Source organism: Pipistrellus hanaki (assembly GCF_964339955.1).
Source record: "Pipistrellus hanaki genome assembly, chromosome: 14".
Lineage (NCBI taxonomy): Eukaryota > Metazoa > Chordata > Mammalia > Chiroptera > Vespertilionidae > Pipistrellus > Pipistrellus hanaki.
Genome location: NC_140516.1, coordinates 48,223,615 through 48,243,101, shown reverse-complemented (window position 1 = coordinate 48,243,101; position 19,487 = coordinate 48,223,615). Strand labels below are relative to the sequence as shown.

General features: G+C 45.2%; 1 protein-coding gene across 2 annotated transcripts in view; it reads left to right on the top strand.

The window, feature by feature from the left end:
- Window positions 1–18,520, top strand: part of SHTN1 (shootin 1) — an 86,486-nt gene extending 67,966 nt beyond the window's left edge. For both annotated transcript variants that reach the window (XM_084903743.1, XM_084903742.1), the window contains exons 16-17: window positions 3,797–3,980; window positions 16,724–18,520. In XM_084903743.1, coding sequence (XP_084759869.1) covers window positions 3,797–3,980; window positions 16,724–16,949 — 410 coding nt within the window. In that variant the 3' untranslated portion in view covers window positions 16,950–18,520. The remainder of the gene's footprint in view (window positions 1–3,796; window positions 3,981–16,723) is intronic.
- The last annotated feature ends 967 nt before the right edge of the window (window positions 18,521–19,487 follow it).

The following is a 19,487-nucleotide window of genomic DNA, read 5'->3' as shown; positions in this document are numbered from 1 at the left end:
CATGATGACCTTGTGCAAAGACATTCAGAATGGGCTTTGGCAACAGTGTAGCATTGAGTATAGGCTCTGGAACCAAGACAGTGTGCGTTCAAATCCTAGCTCTGCCATTTACTAGCTGCTTGCTCTTACCCAAATTACCCAACCTCTCTGAGCCTCCGTTTCTTCATCTATAAAGTAAGATGAATAAAAGCACTATCTCATAGGATTATTCTGAGGATCAAGGCAGTCAGTACATGAAAAGTGCTTCACCACTGTGCCTGGCAGCTCACAATAATCAGTAATCATAGTAGTAATTACATATCAGTTATAATTGTAGAGAAATCGTCTTTGTTCTTCACACCCATTTAGCTTAGTGTTTCTTGTGAGCCAAGTGATGAGAAATTCCAGCTCTGTCACCAACGATGACCATCTGAGCAAGTCTTGAGTTCACAATTTGCATTTGTGTCATGCTACCCGTGTATTGGACATCAAAATCTGTTCCCTAACTAACTTGGTATATCTTTATTTTTTATTTATTTTATTTTATTTTATTTTTTTACATTTTTTACAGTTTTTTTAAATTGTGATAAAATACACAAAACATAAAATATCATCTTAACCATTTTAAATGTACAGTTCAGTAGTGTTAACTGTATTCACAATGTTGTACAACCAATATCCAGAATTCTTGTTGTTGTTGTTAATCCTCACGCAAGGATATTTTTCCATTGATTTTTAGTGAGAAGGAGAGGGAGAGACAGAGAAACAGTGATGTGAGAGAGACACATCAATTGGTTGTCCCCTATGATGTGTCTTTATCTTTATTTTTTTCTGTCAATTGATCGTGGGAATTAGCAGAAACCTTTATGAGTTTTGTTTTTTGTTTTTTTCTTGAGGCCACGAGGCTGGCTTTGAAAAGCTAAAGTAAAGTTAATCAGCAACTGAGCTAATAGTCTGAATCATTTATACTTAGTCCTGTGAACTCCCATTAGCTTAGCCCGATATGACAGATTAATTTGCATTTCTGTCAAGTTTAAGTTGCTGGACTATTAAGGATTTGGGTTTTTGATAAGCAGGCTCTGGTTCTCACATAGGGACTTTCTCAAACAATTGAGTAAATTGGTTTCTTAAACTGGAAGCAACATGCTACCGTACTAGCCAAACCATTACTATAAAAAGATTAAGCCTTTGTTTCCTCATTAAAAAAAAAAAAAATCAGTTTTTTTGTTTGGTCTGGAAATTTTGCTGTTACCCCCATTATCCGGTCCCCACAAACAGCCACCTCTCAGAAAAGTTAAAGGCTGCCATAAGAGTGGGATTTTTTTTTTTCTTCCTCCTTAAGATTGGTTTACAAGCATGTAGCAGCCTCCGTATGAATCATTCATTTTGTGGCTTAATCCGAGCTGTGACTTTTCCAGCATTTCATCCTCAGAGCACTCGGGTAGCCACCTTGATTGGTGGGACTTTTCGGATGACATTTTCGCACTCTGCCATTTACGTTTTATATTTTGCCACTGACCTTTTTGGTCCTCCAGAAACATTCCTCACCTCACTCATGAAGTTGGTCAAACATGAAGCACTCACTACTTCAGAGTTAGTTTTTCAGTGGGAGGCGCCAGGAAGTATTTTCATTTTAGTCACTTTGGAAATTTGAATATTTGAAAATTTGGAGGAAGGTAGGAACATGTTTTATAGGCATGGTGAGACTCTTTTTTAATTGGTTATTTCCCATATACAAATATTCAGTGTATAATTTGAGGAAAGGTAGAATAAGATATATACACATACTGAGGGGAGTGACTTGTAATTTAGCAGAAATTGTCTTTTGAACTCCCTAGTAGTCAAAGGGGAAGAGGGGAGAAGAGGAAAGAAACAAGCATACAAACTCTATAATCTAGTAAAATACCTTTTTTTAAAAGATGGTACAGATGTTATCCTAGCATCAAACTGGAAGAAGTATTTATCCCATAAATCTTTTAATAAAGACCATGAAATGACAAGGGAAAATTCCCAGACAGAGAGGAGAGGAGTGGGTTAGTAAGCTATAATACATCAGCCCAGATGCATGGTGGGAGCAAGTTACAGAGGATGAGTTTGATAGGTGTGTGCCTCAGGTACACTTAATCTCCGGGATTTTCCCCTTCTACACACAGAAGCTAAAGGAAAGCTAAGTGTGAGGTCACACAGCGGAGAAAGGAGTCATCCCAAGAGAAGCAGAGGTAGCCTGAGGTTTGCAGAACTCGGATCCCAAGGGCCAGTGAAGCATCTTTTTCTTTAGAAATTGTCTTTGAAAAAATAAAAAGATTTTTTAAATTGATTTCAGAGAAAAGAGAGAGATAAAAACATCGAGTAGAGAGAAACATTGACCAACTGCCTCCTGCACACCCCCTACTGGGGATGGAGCCCACAACCCAGGCATGTGCCTGGACCGGGAATCCAACTGTGACCCCCTGATTCATAGGTCGATCGATGCTCAACCACCTAGCCACGCTGGCTGGGCCTAGGATTTTTCTTTTGACCCTTATATTCCCTTGTCTTACCTAGACTTACGACCCAACCAACTGATATTTCAAAGAGCAATGAGTGCCTCTTGGGAAACACTGGGCAGCTTAAACACGATGTGGTGATAATAATAATAATCTTACACATTAAGCATTTGTCTTTATTCCTTTTTGTAGGAAAAATAAGAACTCCTGCTCAGCTCACCCACTCTCCCTCCTTTTTAATTGGCTTCAGCCGCAGAACAAGCTGTAGGCATTGGCGCATTCAGAAACAGATCTTGCTTTCCGACAAGGACAGATTGTTTAAAGCTATCAGTGCTGCAGCCAACAATTATCCAAGGGCAAACTAGAGCCGCTCGGAAGCCATTCTCGAATCCAGCTTCATGTCTATATTTTCAAGAACTTTCTGGATCTTCCTGCCCTCCCCTCTTTGCTCCCACATCCCCATGCAACACGGGGCTTAAGACAGGAGGGAGGGAAAGGCCTTTTTAACCAGAATATTCAGTATCTCCAATCTCTTTGTTTTCAAAGGATTCCTTTTGCAGTTTCAAGAAAGAAAAAAAAAAAAAAATACTAGAATCTTGCTTTGAAAAGAAACTCCCTAGGACAGTATCTTTCGAACTAAAGACAGGAAATAAGTCACGATGGAGCGTAGCTTCGGTGCCCAGAATGTTTAGGTTGATATGCCAAAAATTTCCGTAGCAAGCCCCGTGAAAGTGTCTTCCCTCCTGTTCCAGAGAGCAGAAAAGCCTAAAAGCTAACCAGCCAAGCTCTTTGCCCCTTAATTTTTATAATCCCGTGTGTGTACAGGAACAGGAAATAAGTCCGCTTACTTCTCGCTCACATTAAAATGAAGATGTTCATAAAAGCTGTTGGATGCTCAGGATGCCTTCTGTGGGCCTCTGAGAAAGATCCTTCTGACATCGGTCCGCTTTGTGTTCAACACGCAGAGCCGAGTTTGGGGAGGAATTAACTCTTGAGAGGCCACATAGTTCAAGGAGGGCTGCCAGAAAGCCATACTCTGAGGAGGAAAGAGTTTCTACATGTTGAGTATTTTTAAGGATTCTGGTCAGGGAGGGAACCATGGCCTGGGGTTCTGTGGTTTCTTAAAGGCCCGGGCCCCGTTGCCCGGGGCATTGAGGAGTGCCACGAAAGCAGAGGAGATTTCTCATGGAACCATTTTTGCCAGCTCTGGAAACCTTACCCTCACATGGCCTTTTCACTTCCTGAGGGCTTTGCAGCTAATCTGTTTTCGGTGCCGTATTCCTCACCATCGCACAGAATGATTAAACTGGGGGTATGTGTTTGGTTTTAAGGTCCATCCGGGATATTAGCCACCTCAGAGTCCAAATCCATGCCGGTGTTGGGTTCTGTATCCCGTGTAGCAAACACGGCCTTGACCAAGAACACTCTGGAGGCAGAATTCAACAGCCCAGCACCTGGGCCAGGTGACGGGCCGTGTAAATTGGAAGGAGGCGCGAGTCCCAAGGTTACGTTTCAGTAAGTAACGCTGCCGCTCTTTACTACCTCACGTGCAGGTAACTACGTCTGTGATAACTAACTCGTGTGCTACTTTGCTTCCTTACTCTTTGGAGAGCCAGTACCTGCTCTTCTTCCGCTTTTGATGAGCCCATGGGCTCCTAGTGTAGAGGTCTTATTATTCTTATCCAGAGCAGACACGTGTGAAGAGAATCCCTGCCCCTACAATGATTTGCTCATCAGGCTCCTCCCAGAGGGGTGAGCGGGGTGATCCGTTACTCAGCATCCAAAGACACGGAGGCATTCTTTCAGGGTTGGATGCCTCCATCATCCCACTTCACGGTTCACGAGGAGCTGAAGAAGGTGCTAGATCTTGCAGAAGAACTTGGTCTTCCAACATCCTTTGAAGCCTCATTTTCTGGTCTTCCCGTAAAGATGTGCCTTCCTGTTTCTCTACCCTGAGGATGACAACATACCCCGTCAACAGTTATCTGTATGGAGTTGCTTGACAGGGACCCTCCCTCGCCGAGTTTAGCCTGCCATGGGCTGTGTTTCCAGCAGACCTGGTGGATCCATCGGTTTGTTTTGAAACAGCGGTAGACTCTTTTCTGAAATCAGTCTAGGTTTGCTTTCCTTCTCAGGATGTCAGGGGGTCTGTCACCTGAAGAAAAGGAAGAGGTGAGACAAATCAGATCAGCCTATTGTAATTATAATCGCACTTCATTAAACCTCCGATTTCCTGCTCCATCGGTAGAGAAAAGAGCCCCTTTTTTGTGCCTCTACCTGTCTTAGTTTAAAAGGTGAAGAAGCCTGGACAAATGAACTTGAAATTCAATTTAGGTCTCTTTTTTTGCCAATTGGCATTTTCTTCCATTCTTGCATTTCTCATTGGTATTATTAACCTTCCTCGCCCCAGCCCCCGCCAGCCTCTCTTTTGGAATGAATGGCCTTCTTTGCTGATTTACGGTTTTATCTAATTTCATTGTGTTGCGGAGTACATTTTCTCCTGCAGCCCTGCGTTGCCTTTCTTTTGACTGCAGTCATTTGAACGGCTCTAAGAAAGATGATCTATATGCATTCTTCATCTTTTCCTGTTAAATTCGTTTAACACCTAATTTGACATCAGCACTCCGGCTACATTTGAACCAGTATCCAGACACAAAAGCAATTTGGCTGAGACAAGTTCGTTTCTGAGAAATGCTTCAGTATATGTGTGTGTGTGTGTGTGTGTGTGTGTGTGTGTGTGTATAGATTTTTTTTTTTTCCCCTTTACCATTTTACACAGATAATCTTAATCAGAAAAGACTTCGACTCCTTCTTCCTTTTGTCTGCCTTTTATTCTCCAAAAGTAAGTGGAAATTACATTCCCAAGAAAGGAAATGAAATAATTGCAGGCCCAAGGTCTGCGAAAACGTGTCGAATTGACAGTGAAAAGGATCCGCGTGTTGACAGACACAGTTGTTAGATGCCATAAAGGCCTGTGTGACGCTCAATTTATTTCTCATCTAGCTTGTTCAATGGCTGCTCGAGAGACACATTTCAATTTAATTTATCTACTTAAAGCGCTAATACAAACCCTCGGGGCCGCTGTATTAACTTTTAAACTTCGCACCCGAACGCTTGATTATTCAGTTCTTGAGGTCCTTTCGCTGAAATGCGAATGCCATGTATTTCTATAGAAGAAAGTCATTTAGCACACAAGAGCTCCTTTCTGAAAAATCGGTTCCCGTACAATTAGACTCTCCAGAGGAATCCAAGTATTTTGTGTATGCATGTGGCAATCATTCCCTTCCCGGACGGAAGCACGCTTCATTCATGCTTAAACCCCAGCTCTGTCATGAGGACCAGAACGTGGACCTAATGTAGTTACAGATCAGCTTGACAAGTGAACATTCGCGTGATTGGTCAGGACTCCTGGAAACTAGTCTCACTGCCAGGAAGGAGAAGGGTTCTTCGCAGGACTCTTCCTAGCGTCCTGTGACTTGCTAGCTTCACTCTGTTATGCAAACCACAAAGTAGAGGCCGTCTTACCTCATATCAGAGACCTGAAGTGTCAAAGCACTTTGAAGCTGGATCAGCAGTCAGAAGTGAGATGTTTCCCTGGCTTTTCAAGACCAGCTTTGCACTCCGGTAATTGCATCTTTTTGTTGGTCTGTGGAGTGGCACTGTCGGCTCTTGACAGGGAATCAAGGTCAAGGGAGGAGACTGATGACAGTAGCCTGGAGCACTCACACACACACCAGTCCCTTCCACTTGCTCCCTCCCCTCTTGCCTCCACTTTGGCCTCTCTGGCCAGGCATCTACCCCTGCCCTTTGCTTTTGCTGTCCACTCTGCACAGAGCTCCCTCTCCCCAGCAGCTTTGTGACCTACTATCTCAGCTTCATCATTTCTTCGCTCAATGTCATCTTTTCAATGAGGCCTACTCTGACCAGCCTACTTAAAATAACTCTAAACTTTGATTCCTTCTTTACCTGCTCCATTTTCTCACAATAGTTATCTCCTAATCTACTCTGTGCTTTATATATTATATTTAATGCTTATTTTCTCTCTTCCCCTGCTCAAATGTAAGCTCCAGGAGGGTAGGAAATTTTTTGTCTGTTTTGTTCTCAGGTGTATATCAAACACCTGGAAAAATTCCTGCCTTGTGGGTAGGCTCTCAGGAGATACTATTAGTATCAACAAAATAGTGGAGTTTCGATTAAAGTACTCAATTAACCAGCAGTTTCCCATTATTCAACACTTACACATATTCATAAGCCAAATATTAGAGATTTTTATTGTTTGGTTGGCTTACCTGGTCTTTTAAACATATTTTACCTCCAGCTCAGTCTTGCATAACTTCTGCATCTTTGCACTTACACAAGATAAAGTTATCAGTGACCATCAGTTATAGAAGATTCAGGTATGCTCACTTGATTAGCCTTGAGTAGACAAGAAAGTTTTCTAATCTAAGAAAGGTTGTAAAGTGAGAGTAGAACCAAAGATATTTTCTGCATAAGAACTTCACTTAACCAGAAAATTAAATTACATCAGCTATTCCTTAAAACTTTTTTATTTTAATAAATTCTTAAAATCAACCTATATTGTGTATTCCAAATAATTGAATAACTCTTGCCTGGTAAATTGTAGAGCTAGAGATACCTGTAGTAAATTGATCTATTTCCTAGGGCAGTGTTTTTCAACCTTTTTTGGGCAAAGGCACACTTGTTTCATGAAAAAAATCACGAGGCACACCACCATTAGAAAATGTTAAAAAATTTAACTCTGTGCCTATATTGACTATATATAAAGTAATTCTCTTGAATAGGAATCAAATAAACACAAAGAAAATATTTTATAATTACTTTATTATGAAATATTAAGTAAACAAAATAGTGAAAAATTATAAAATTCTTGTCTTGTCTGCACCTACGGCACACCAGGCAACATCTCGCGGCACACTAGTGTGCCGCGGAACAGCGGTTGAAAAACGCTGTCCTAGGGACTTGTGAGAAGGCAAGTCATACTTAATTGCAAGGATTAAAATTAACATTTTTATCACCTAAGCAAGGTGTTTTATTGTTGTGTCCACTTTCTGCTGTACCTTTTTGAGATAGCTCCATATATATATATATATATATATATATATATATATATATATATATATATATATTGATTTCAGAGAGGAAGTGAAAGGGAGAGAGAGAGAGAAACATCAGTGATGAGAGAGAATCACCGATCAGCTGCTTCCTGCATGGCTCCTCAATCTTCCTGAATGTGCCCTTGACTAGAATTGAACCCAGGACCCTTAAGTCCATAGGCAAACGCTCTATCCACTGAATCAAACCAGCTAAGGCAAGATAGCTCCATCTTTGATCCGGTTTGAGCTTAGTGTCATGGGTCATCATGCTTTGGGACATCTCTGTTATAACAGAAGTAGGACAAAAGGCTTTCAGGGTGGAGAGAGAGGAGAGCAGATCTTAACAGAGTTTTGCATCACAATCAGGCAGCGGTTCAAGAACATCTTGTATTCTTGCCACCTTGTTTTTTCATCTCAACATCTAGATGTGGCCCTACTGGTCCATACTGAGCTTCATTCATCCATCTTCTCTTTCTCTACTGATGATGTTCAGAAAGGTGACTATCCTCCTGATAGTAACAACTAAATAAGCGGCCAACCTCAAAGATGGCTTTTCATTTCATCTAGTTATAGTACCTCCATAAGACTTTGCTCCAAAGGCGAGAATCAGTTTGAAAGTGAACTCGGGTTGCATTGTATTTGGTGTGATTTGAGTGATTCCATAACTGTGTCCTCAGCGCTTGGTCATTCTCGAAGATGCTTTTCAGCCACAATTGCCAGAGACTCTTCTAGTTAACGCTTCTCTAGTTCATCATGCTGCTCTTCCATCCCAGATCTCCCCAAAACTCTAATCTCTATCAAGCTCCTTTCAATTTCCTTTTTAACCACCAGAGAGGCAGCCACCCTGCCTGTTTTGTTTGGGAAGTCAAAGCAGGTCACATAGTGCCCTGGAAGAATTTAAGAAACAAAAACCCATGTAGCAATTACACGAATTCAGTAAAAAAAAAATATATATTTTATTTCCAATGAAACCATATTAATTTGCATTTAATTTCTAGCTCTGGTATCTCTAAATACATGTGACTTTTGGCTCCACACAGATTTGTTTGTAACAGTTCGTCTTGTTTGAGCCATTAATTGAACACCAAGGGTCGATGATAAAAGATAAATTTTAGATGTCTCTTGGTTAGTGTGCTAGTCAAACATTTCTGTGAAGGAAAACACGGAATTGCCTTTCAAAGGGTTTTGAATTAAAAGTAGGATTGGTTTGATCGTTGTTTAACCTCTAACTGATCTCTTCAGTTTTGTTGCATTATCTCCAGGGTGAAGTAATGTAGAAAAATGAAATTGAGAAGCCCTGTTTTGTTGGTGTTTTTTTGGATTGGAGCTAGAGAATCCGAGCCTTTGAAATATGTCAGCAAAGAGCAATTGAGACGCCTAACTTACCTTTAGGGAAACTTAGCTTTAAGTCTTCTCTCAAATAGTGGTCTCCGCTAGGAATTAATTTAGTTGGCCATGTAACTGTTCCTTAAGGGAAGTTTGGTTCAGTAAATGGAAACTAGAAGGGTTCTTTTAGCCCCTGAGGCGGAAAGGGCGCGTTTTCTTTCCTTACTCCCACCCCCACCGGTCCCTCATCTCCGCCCTCTTCCCTTCTCCCCTGTGCCTGTGGGTGCGGGTGGGTGTGCTGAGCGTGGTGTTGGGGGAGAATGGAGGGACCCTTCTCCGTGCTTAACAGACATTTGTTTTCTGAGGAGAGACTACTCTCTGGCCGAATGGACAGCATGGAAGTTACTGCTGCATCTGATGCTCTTACACAATTAAAGGGTTTTGTCTGCTCTCGGCTGTAATCTCAGTACCGCCCGATTGTGGCCAGACGCTGCCGGAAACAGCCCCGCACGGCAACGCTCAGCCACAAAGCTGCTCCCCGTGCGCCTGCCCACGGGCCATTAACTTTTAACAACAAAATTAGCAGACAACTGGATGTTCTGGAAGCCCAGATCCCCTCACTTACTCCTTTTTTCCTGTCTCCTCCTTCCCCCAAGGAGGTACCCTGTGGACTGGTCGGAAGGTCCTCTGGGCAGTTTTGTCTCACACGTGTTCTGAGCTGCTGTACAGACAGCAGCTCCTTCCCCTCGTGTTCACGTTCTGCTGAGTAAATCTCACGACGACCGTTAACAGTGCTGCCGGGTGATTCTCGGTTCTCCCAGAGAATGAATTGCCGTCTAGCGTTTGCCTCCGGTTGCTGCAAATACCTGTGGTGTTAAGGGACTTAGCATAAAATACATCACTTCTGCCTAGAGAACCTTCTGGAGCTTCGTATGTTTTTTAAAAACATCTTTCAGTGGCCTCTGTAGTGTTTGGGTTTCCTTTTTTCTGTGTATAGCTGGGTATTTAATTTCTTCAAATAGAAGCAGCTGGCTAAAACGTCAATGCCATTTCATACGTAAGGACAAATTGGCCTCTCTTCTCAAACCTGCCAGGCACATCTCATCTGAAACCTGGCTTTGCCACACGACTATATGAAAAGAGGCACACGAAATCCTTTGCAACTTCCCATCTTAAAAGAAAATTTAAAGTATATGATTCAGTACATTTAAAGAGGAATCTTCACAAATTTAAAAATATTGTTCTGAAAAATCTAGGATTGAAATGGCCAGGGCTTAGGCGCATGGCCCCTCCCTTGAGAAGCCAGTATTATATGTGGTAATTTTGTGGAAGACGATATGTCTCTTAAAATATTGTTTAAATAACGTTCCCTTTTAATAGTCACGGTCACTTCACATAGTGCGAAATTACAAAAAGCTTTGAAGGTAGCCCCCCCAAACGTGTGAGACATTTCAGAACATTGGACCTAAAATTAATCTTAGTTCCTGCTTTATCAGGGTTGGTTTTGGCGAGAACCATCCAGTTTCCCGCGCCGCCGTGGGCCAGTGTATCTGGGGACGTGTACATGCCCACAGTCCGCCTTCCACTAGAGCCGTGGTCCCATGGCTCGCGAGCCACATGCGGCTCTTTGGCCCCTTGAGTGTGGCTCTTCCACACAATACCATGGCCTGGGCGAGTCTATGTTGAAGAAGTGGCATTAGAAGAGGTTTAAGTTTAAACAATGTGGCTCTCCAAAGAGATTTCAGTCGTCGTACTGTTGCTATTTGGCTCTGTTGACTAAGGAGTCTGCCCAACGCTGCACTGGAGGAGTCAAGAGCTGGGGCCAGGCTTCATGGCGTGCCCCGGCCTGCGAGGCCACCTGATGGAGACGCCTGCACCAAAGGGCAACACCAAAGCCAGGAGGCAGCACCCGGATCCCACCCTGTGGAGCCTGATGCCCAGGCACACGTCGGGTGCCTTTTAGAAAGCAGCCCCGTTTCTCAGCTGCAGGCGGCACGGATGGGATGTTGGGGGGAAAGAGGTGGAGGGGGGGGCACTTGCTGATAAAAGGGAAGACCTGACTCCAAACCGCACCTCTACCAGAAGAATCGGAACCATCTGGAAGGGTCCTGCCACAGCTGAACTTCACGAAGGACTCGACTCTCCTGAGCGAGGAAAAGGCAGCATTCTAATTTTTCAAAAGCACATCATTGTTTGCATTCAATGAAATTCCTTTCAGAATCAACTTTCCACGTCCCAATTATGTTCAACAAAATTCTAGCTAACATTTCGGGCTGCAATTCCAATTAACTAATGCCCCAAAGAGCCCTAATCGGCGCGGTTCGGAGCTCAATTGAGTGCAATCAAAGCTCATGAAATGAAGGGGGAAATGCTTATTTCATGCAAATGCTATATATCGCTCGGGCTTAATTTTACTGATAATATAAAGGTGGGACATTTTGAGCATTACAGTGAATGAAACTTTTAAAGCGGCGGCGAGAGTTATTTTATAAAAAGCTCCCCCTGAAAAGCTGATTGCCAAAACAGTCTAAAAAATGGTTTGCGGCATAAATGCCAAGTTCATTTCTATTTCACTTCGGAGGTAACTATCTTTCAAATCGCAACAGCTGGACTATTTAACACAATCTGGTGAATCAAAGTCTAGTTCTTCCCCAGCCTCCCAGTGGGACGTCTGCATTAGCCGGTGGCAGCCGTCCAACAAATGACGCACAGCCGGACGGTCTGAACTCTGTTTCATTTACGAGGAAAAACGGATAAAGCCGCAATCATATTTACCACCTTCAAGGACAGAGAAACGGCCAGATTTTAAATCTGACTTTATAAAGTAGTTCCCTGGGGAAACTCCAGAGAGGACGTCAGTTTCCTAAGTCCCCCTTGGGTAAAAATAAGAAGTCTGACTTCCCCCACCCCTATCCCCTCCCACGTGACAATGGTGGCGAAGGGCTGTGGCATGGCTCTGGGGCCTTCCAGGCACCTGCTTTTCTGGAGATTTTAATACACTTGTCCTCAATTTCCACAAATAGACTTTTTAAAAAAATAAATATTTTGTTGATTTCTTGCAGAAAGGAAGAAAGAGGGAGAGTTGGAAATATCGATGAGAGAGAAACATCGATCAGCTGCCTCCTGCACACTGCTTCCTGGAGATGTGCCCGCAACCAAGGTACATGCCTTTGACTGGAATCGAACCTGGGACCCTTCAGTCTGCAGGCCAACGCTTTATCCCAGTGGTTCTCAACCTGTAAATATCTACAGTGTACACAGGTTGACAACCACTAGCAGGGCCACCTAAGACCATCAGAAAACAGATGTTTACATTACAATTCACTAACAGTAGCAAAATGACAGCTATGAAGTAGCAACGAAAATAACTTTATGGTTGAGGGTCACCACCACATGAGGAGCTGTATTAAAAGGTTGTGGCATTAGAAAGGTTGAGAACCACTGGTCTATCCACTGAGCCAACCCGGTTAGGGCTCCCCAAATAGACTTTTAAACATAAAACGACACTTCCTATATATTACTACCAATTCGAATACTTCTAACTGTCATGCAGGTGGAACAGAGCCTGTTTCTTTTAGCTTGGTGTACTTTTTAAAACCCCATTTCAGCTCAGAGAACAAATTAGTTTGCCCATCCGGGTCAGCTTCCGTGTGAGGGGAAAAGAGCTGCGATTTTAAATGATGAAAAGTAAGTGTTAGATGAGAGAACGCTGCCACGCTTGGAAGTCCAGCATCAGCTCTGGGCGGGCATCTGCCCTCCCGCCGAACAGGCAGTCCTCGCAGGTGACAGCGGCTGGCACAGGCTGGGTCCACACTGAGCAGTGTTTGCAGTTGTGCCTGGCATCCGGCTCTGTAGGGTGGCATAGACTGGTGTGCTGTCTCCTAGCTTTTGTTTTGCTTTTTTGTCTTGAAATAGCCCTTGAGCAAATGATCTAAAATGACCTGTGAAAATACCTATTGGAGGGGATCGTAAATGACTTACTGGCATGTTGTGGTGAAAAGAAGAAAAAGAAGGAAAAGAAGAAAAAAAAAAAAAAAGGCAAGAAATCAAGATTCCACAATTTCAGTCCCGTTGTCTGCTGTTAACAAGTGGACAGATCCCTTCACTGCCTTTTTTGGTGTCTTCATTTGACAAGGAAAAGGGGATCCCATGCTTTTAGTCTTGCTTCCTCTCACCTGTGATAGACATTCAAGTTGTCTTGGTGATCTTCCGGGATACAGAAGGTCTCCCATACCTTTCGTGAGGACTGACTTTTAATTCCTCAGGTGTGGTCATTGCCCTGAGCCGGGGAATGAAAGTAGGAAAGTGGAACAGAATAATAACAGCATCTTGCAGTTCCTGCTGGATGGTTGCATTGGAGGGCCTGGGATTGTCACCTGGGGGGCAGCTCCAGTTCACCATTTGAAAGCCGCCAGGACAGTTGCCTGGAACACGAGCCTCTGTTCTGGGAACCATCACTGACCGGGTTCTCTCGCGCTTCCGGTGGGGATGGGGCTGGAGTGCAGCCTAGGAGGAAGGGCCCTCGTTGCCGAAGGAGCCCTGGGCAGCTCCCCGGGGGAACCAGGCATGGACCCCATGGCAAACGAGGAGGAACCACGAGTCAGCACCCCCACATACAAAACCCACATGGACAGCTTGAAGGGATAGACATTACGTTTACATATCTGAAAGATGCCGCTGCAAACAGGGTTGCAGGAAGACATCCGTAAGCAGGCCAGAGTTAGCCTGCGGTGTCATTCTTCCCCTAGGAGAGGGTGCCTTGGGGAACCGGTGTGGTGCCGGGAGAAGCAGGAGCCTGGAGACAGAGCCTCTGATTCTCACTCTGGCTCTGCGGCTGCTCAGCTTCATGATGTCAGAGCAGGCTCTTCCCCTCTGCAAACGTCATTTTCCCCATCTGTCCAAGGGCAGATGGGACTCGGTGACCCCCATAGTCCTCGCTAATATTAACACGTTGGGATCTAGGCAGTGCCCGTTAACCTGGAGAGCCTTGTCCCTCTGACTCTCGGTGCATAGATTCAGCGAGATTGCCCACTATGCCTAGTCCAGGCCTAATCAACAGAGGAGTCCTCACCCTGCAGCCTTCAGGTGGTTGAATGACAGATTACTCTGCAGTTGAGAAGCCTCCTTCAAGGAAGAGGACCAAGTCTGTGGACCGAGACAATTTCAGGACGCGTCAGCCTGACCATGCAGGTCTCCGAGTTTTCAGTTCCATCGACATCCGTGTGTTGCTGCTGCTAAGCCCTGGGGGCACTTCCTGGAAGGGTTCGACCTCCAGCCGATGAAGAAGGCTCATTCAGGACGCGTTCACCGCCCCTTCACCCGCAGGCACACCTGGGCCTGAGGCCCTCCGTACTCGTGCTGCATAAGTGGTCAAGGTCAGTATGGGTTGGTGCTCACTGGAATGAGATGGACACCCCCGTGCATGCCCAGAGCCGGCTGGCTGGCTTCCCTGCAGTGAGCTCAAACCCAGGACGGTGGCGCCAGCCTGGTGACATGAGCTGCAGGCTGTGTGGCTCTGTAGCAACCTAGCGAGGCTGGAACTTGGTTTCCCAGAATGCCCTTGCCCTTCTGCTTCTAGGTCAGCGAGGCCACGAGAGGAACTTGCATGAGATGGTGAAGGCCAAGGTGACACGGGAGTCTTGCTTTTAGCGCTCTGTCGGTCCACGCCGTTCCAGTCCACGCATGTTGTCATCTCGCTGGCATGTGGCGGCAGCTGGGCCAGGTGCATGTGCGTTTCCCTGAGGAAGGGCCGGCTTCTCCTGCAGGTGGTCTGTGTCATGAGGACTAGAGATCGTGAGAGCCACAGGCCGTGCTGTCTTCAGTCTCTTGCTCTTTGCATCCATCTCTCTCTTCAGTGGCCAGAACTGCTGACTTCCTGCTCAGCATCTGATGTAGAGGCAGCACACTGAAATAGACCACTGCCGGAGGTCTATCCCCTGCAATAAATCCCTCCTATTATCATTGTGGCTGTGCTTCTCTAGCCACGTCCCAATAGATACAAGTCTTACAGGTGTTAGCTGGGCTCAGAGGGCTCAGAGAAAGTCAAACCGGGTACCACTGCGGAAACTGTCCTATTCTGGTTCCCGAAGGATAGTAACAGACATTTTGGAAAGTGGATCCTGGGCCGAGGTCGGTGAGCAGTGTCTTAGTGTTTCTAATGGCAAGGGCATTGCCAAATGGAGGCAAAAATAAAGGGGCTGGTCCTCATGGTAGCCTCACTTTTCTCTCCTGACCCTCTTTGCTTTTACCACCTTGGAGGAAGACAGAGTTCTGCAGGAGTCACTCACTCATGATGAGCGTGTCACACGGTATAACCGGATAGCCAGATGGAGTGGTTTTCAAGATCTGGATAAATCTCATAGCACTGGCCAGACAGTGATAAAACTGTGGTCATTGGGTTGAGGATTCTTGGACTGGTGGCTAGACCCTGTAAACTGTTTTCTCTCAGTAACTGATCATTTGTTCCGTTGTCTTGGTGTGTGAGAGACCTGCAGACCTCCTCACACCGAAGCCTTGGTGTCTGCCCATTCATTCTTTGTGAGCCTTTCCCACGCAGGCAATGGGCATTGTCTCATTCGCTTATCCCACAGAGGGGTCTGCGCCAGGTGCTAGCAGGGGTGCACCTGTGAACAAAGCTGGAGAGTTCCTGTTTCGGGGATGCTTACGTGGTATTTGAAGAGATAGACATTAAACAACAAATCGCACAGTATTTGATTATAACTGCAGTAAGCCAATGGGAGGCATTATTGTATCTAACCGGCAGATCCAACCTGCTCCAGGAATCAGAAATAGTAGAAATGGACTCCAGGTAAGGGGCTGGTGGAAGAGTGGGCAGAGCCTGGCCAATAGGTAGGGCAGCTATGTCCTGCTCTGCAGAGGTGGGCAGGCGCATGCTGCCTCATGGTTAGCATCCAGGCGTTTGCCAAAAAGACCAGATGAGTCCAAATAGCCCCTGCCCTGCCGACTACACGCCCCTCAACCATCAGGTACTAACCAGGTCAGCTGCCCAGGACCTTAAAGCAGTGGCTGCTGACCATGACTTCTCAGAGGAGAGGTGCTGATGCCCTAATTGCCTGACACGTGGCAAGAGCATATCAGGACACCCCTTCCCATGGGGAAGTGTCACCCATCAGCTTGAGAAGCCTCGTTTCTTGTGTCGGAAGAGAAGAGGAGCACCTCTGGAAGAGAAACTGAACTGCATGTGCCATCCAAGAAGGGGTTTCTCAAACATAGTTCTCCTTTTTCGAAAAGGTTATGGGTACAACATCTTAGCGTGCTCCCCGGCTTCTCCCACCTGCCCTAGTTCCCCCCTCGCACCCATTGAGCAGAGCTCTCCCGGTGTCTCAGCGGCCCCTCAGCCATGGGGAGATGTGCTTCCATCCTCCACGCAGTCTCCCAGAGCTAATCTGCAGCCAGATGTGCCAGGGACACAGGCAGGGGGTAACTGGCTCTTTGAAGGCGGGCAGGAGTCTGGCTCAGGCAGTGGGGGGCCTGCACAGGCCCCTGAGCTCTACACTTCCTGAGGAGAGCGTGCAATTAAGCAGGTAGGTGCATTGGCTTTTTAACACCTCCGCCGTTAATTGCTCTGGCTTTTTCCCGCCTCCTTTCTTCTGGCTTTGTGCTCCTAAATCTGCACCCTAATAGCTTCATTTTTTGTAAATGGCTGGCACCTCCAAGACCACTATGAGCATGTTGCTTAGACTTAGAACGTCTTGGGTTTTTTTTGTTTGTTTGTTCATCTGAATCCAGGAGTAGGGAAGACACGTCTTTTTCGCTGCGCTTTTAACTTTTGTTGTTGTGTAACTCTTCATCCCCCAGGCCTCCCAGTGACCGCAGATGGAGGAGGCAGTACCGTGGCCGCGAAAAGCCAGCCGAGCCAGTTGTAGTGTTAGATCCTGTTTCCACACATGAACCCCAAACCAAAGACCAGGGTGCCGAACAAAATCCAACTCCACGCGAGGATGATGACAACGGCGAAACTAAACCAGAATGCAAAGAAGACAGCGCTGAGAAAACGAGAGACATAGACAGCTCCAGCTGCTGATCCCTTGAGCCAGAAGGTGGCATGCGTAGAAGTCCGTTTCGACAAGCACATGTTTAGTTCTAGAGACATTCTGTTCTTGTCCCTGGATTCAGAAAACAAAAACAAAAACAGGTTCTTCTATGATGTCACTTTCGTAAGTAGTTCGCCTGTCAATATACTAGTAAGTAAGCTGTTTAGCAAAATGCACATTCTCTGTAGTTTTTTATATTCATAGGGATAAGGTTTTTTGTTTTGTTTTGTTTTTTCCTAATTACTGTATGAAATGTGACTTCTTTGAGAAAGTTACAGAAAATGCAGATGTTTCTATCCTTTTCATGAATGTACATACCACTATTCAAAGGTGACGCTGAAAGTTTGTAGGGCTGCGGATGATTGGGTAAAGAGAACCGAACAATGTAAGGTGATTTCAAAAGCCCTCCAATGAGCTGCTCTTTCGGATCCAGTCCTCTTTGATGGAGAGTCCGCAGTAGCATGGGAATTGTTAGGCACTGTGGCATCCAGGTCACTTGCTAGGATGTACTGAGATAAACTTAAAATTCAGGAGCTGGTGTCCAACCGGTGGCCCCGGAATCAGTGTTAATTATGCAGCTGTTACGTATGGGATGAAAATACCTGCTGACGATCGAGTCCAAAACCTCCCAAGGTCTTGGGTGGGAATGCACTGGTGTCCTGAATGTAGAATCGAGGTGCAGCCCAATCCTGGAATGTGACAGAGTCTTAACATGTAAACCCTCTGCTCTGTGCTATGAGTTCACTATGTTTCCTCATGTACTCATGGGGCACTGGTACCATATTTCATCTTTCGTACAGGGAAGAGATGCGACAAGCAGACAATTTCCTTTACTGCTGTTCTGCATTACACAGGTTTGTTGTTTTTGTTGTTGTTGTTTTTGTAAGAAATTAAGTGGTAGTTAGTCTCTACAAATACAATGTTTCGGTCTACCGCAGCGAATAAATAGAAACGTAATCAGGGATTAAAAAAAACACACGTATGCAGCCTTTCAGAGCTGATTGTTTCAAAATTGGTGTTTATTTAAAATAAGTGGTCATGTACTTGAATGCATTATTTTTTTTTTTTTTTTTTTTTTTTTTGACGACAGTGATTCAGTAACGGTAATTTTGCTATTAAAGGAAGTGAAAGGTTTCGTTTTGTTAGCCGAGCTCAGCATGTAGCTGTCAGGTGTTGCTCACCTAAGGGCAGGAGAAAATGATAGGAATAATTGCAGTAGTTGTATTGTACTTGATTTTTGCACGTGTGCTAAGCCTAGGCTTGGAGAAGTAGGCAGGCGGGGACACATCCTTCCTCAATTTGGGCACAATGACCTTCCAGTAGGTTCGTTATGCTTGACCGTCTCCGTGTTCTTCCAGGGACGGCTTTTATGGTTCCTTAGCAGTTCACTCCGGGGAAATGGAAGTGTGATGTTGTCCCCTGTAATAATGCTCTCTCACTGGATGCCGCTGCTGTGTGCTGTGCTCACTGCTAACTGCATCCGTGCACCTAACCGAGTTCTGTTCTGCTGTGATGTGAGCTCTCCTCACCCCCCTTATTAAAAAGCACCCACGGGTTCCCATGCGAGGCCATTTGTGGTTATTGACATGTTTGGTTCAGCTCCCCAAGTCGGACATTCTTTAAGAAAGGAAATGACGGAAGTATTGATAACGTCTGTGATTTTTAATAACCCACAACGTGGGGTATCCTGAGGACTGGATTCCCTGTTGCTTCGTGCTGTCCTCCCTCCCGTGTCTGTGCTCAGCCCACTGGGGTGTGCCATCCACACCTAGGACCAGGAGGATGTGTGCTCCGTTCCCTGGTCCATCACACACATGACAGAACGGCGAGGTCACAGAAGCAGCCTCGCTTCCAGGGTCGGAAGTGACCATGTGGTGGGCTGCATTAGGCCAGGCGGCTGGCAGAAACTGGTATTTTGACTCTTCTTGCCTTTTCTTTTGTTTCCATCCTCACCCAAGGATATTTTTCCATTGATTTCCAGAGAGAGAGAAACACATAGATTGGCTGCCTCCTGCATGCGCCCCGAACTAAGCTGGGGAGGGAGGATGGCCGTCCCTCATCATCACTGACCCTGGGAGGGTCACCGTGCAGTCCCCACTTAAGGGCTGGATGGAAGTTTCTTCCATGCACTGACCTTTCCCAACCCCTCTGTCATTTCTTAAAATGGGATATGACTAGTTTCTTTCATCTCTCTTACAGTTGGTATCTTACAGGTGATGTATATGCTTTGTATCTGTTATCTATTACATAATAAATGTAGACACAGAGAGAAAATAGAAGGAGTGCTTATCGCATTAACATGTTTAAGTTAAAATGCTACCTGCCCACTGGTGACCCCGGTCCTCAGGTGCGGTCAAGGTGAACGGGCTGCACTCTGTATTGAAGTTAAAGTGCTGATCGGGTTGAGATCATCAGTCACCTCATTGGTTAACCTTATTTAACTATTTACTTAGTTGTACATTTTCTTCTCTGGTTTCAGTCATCCAGTTATAATTTGTAGCATAGTTCCAGGGAACGCTCCTCTATGA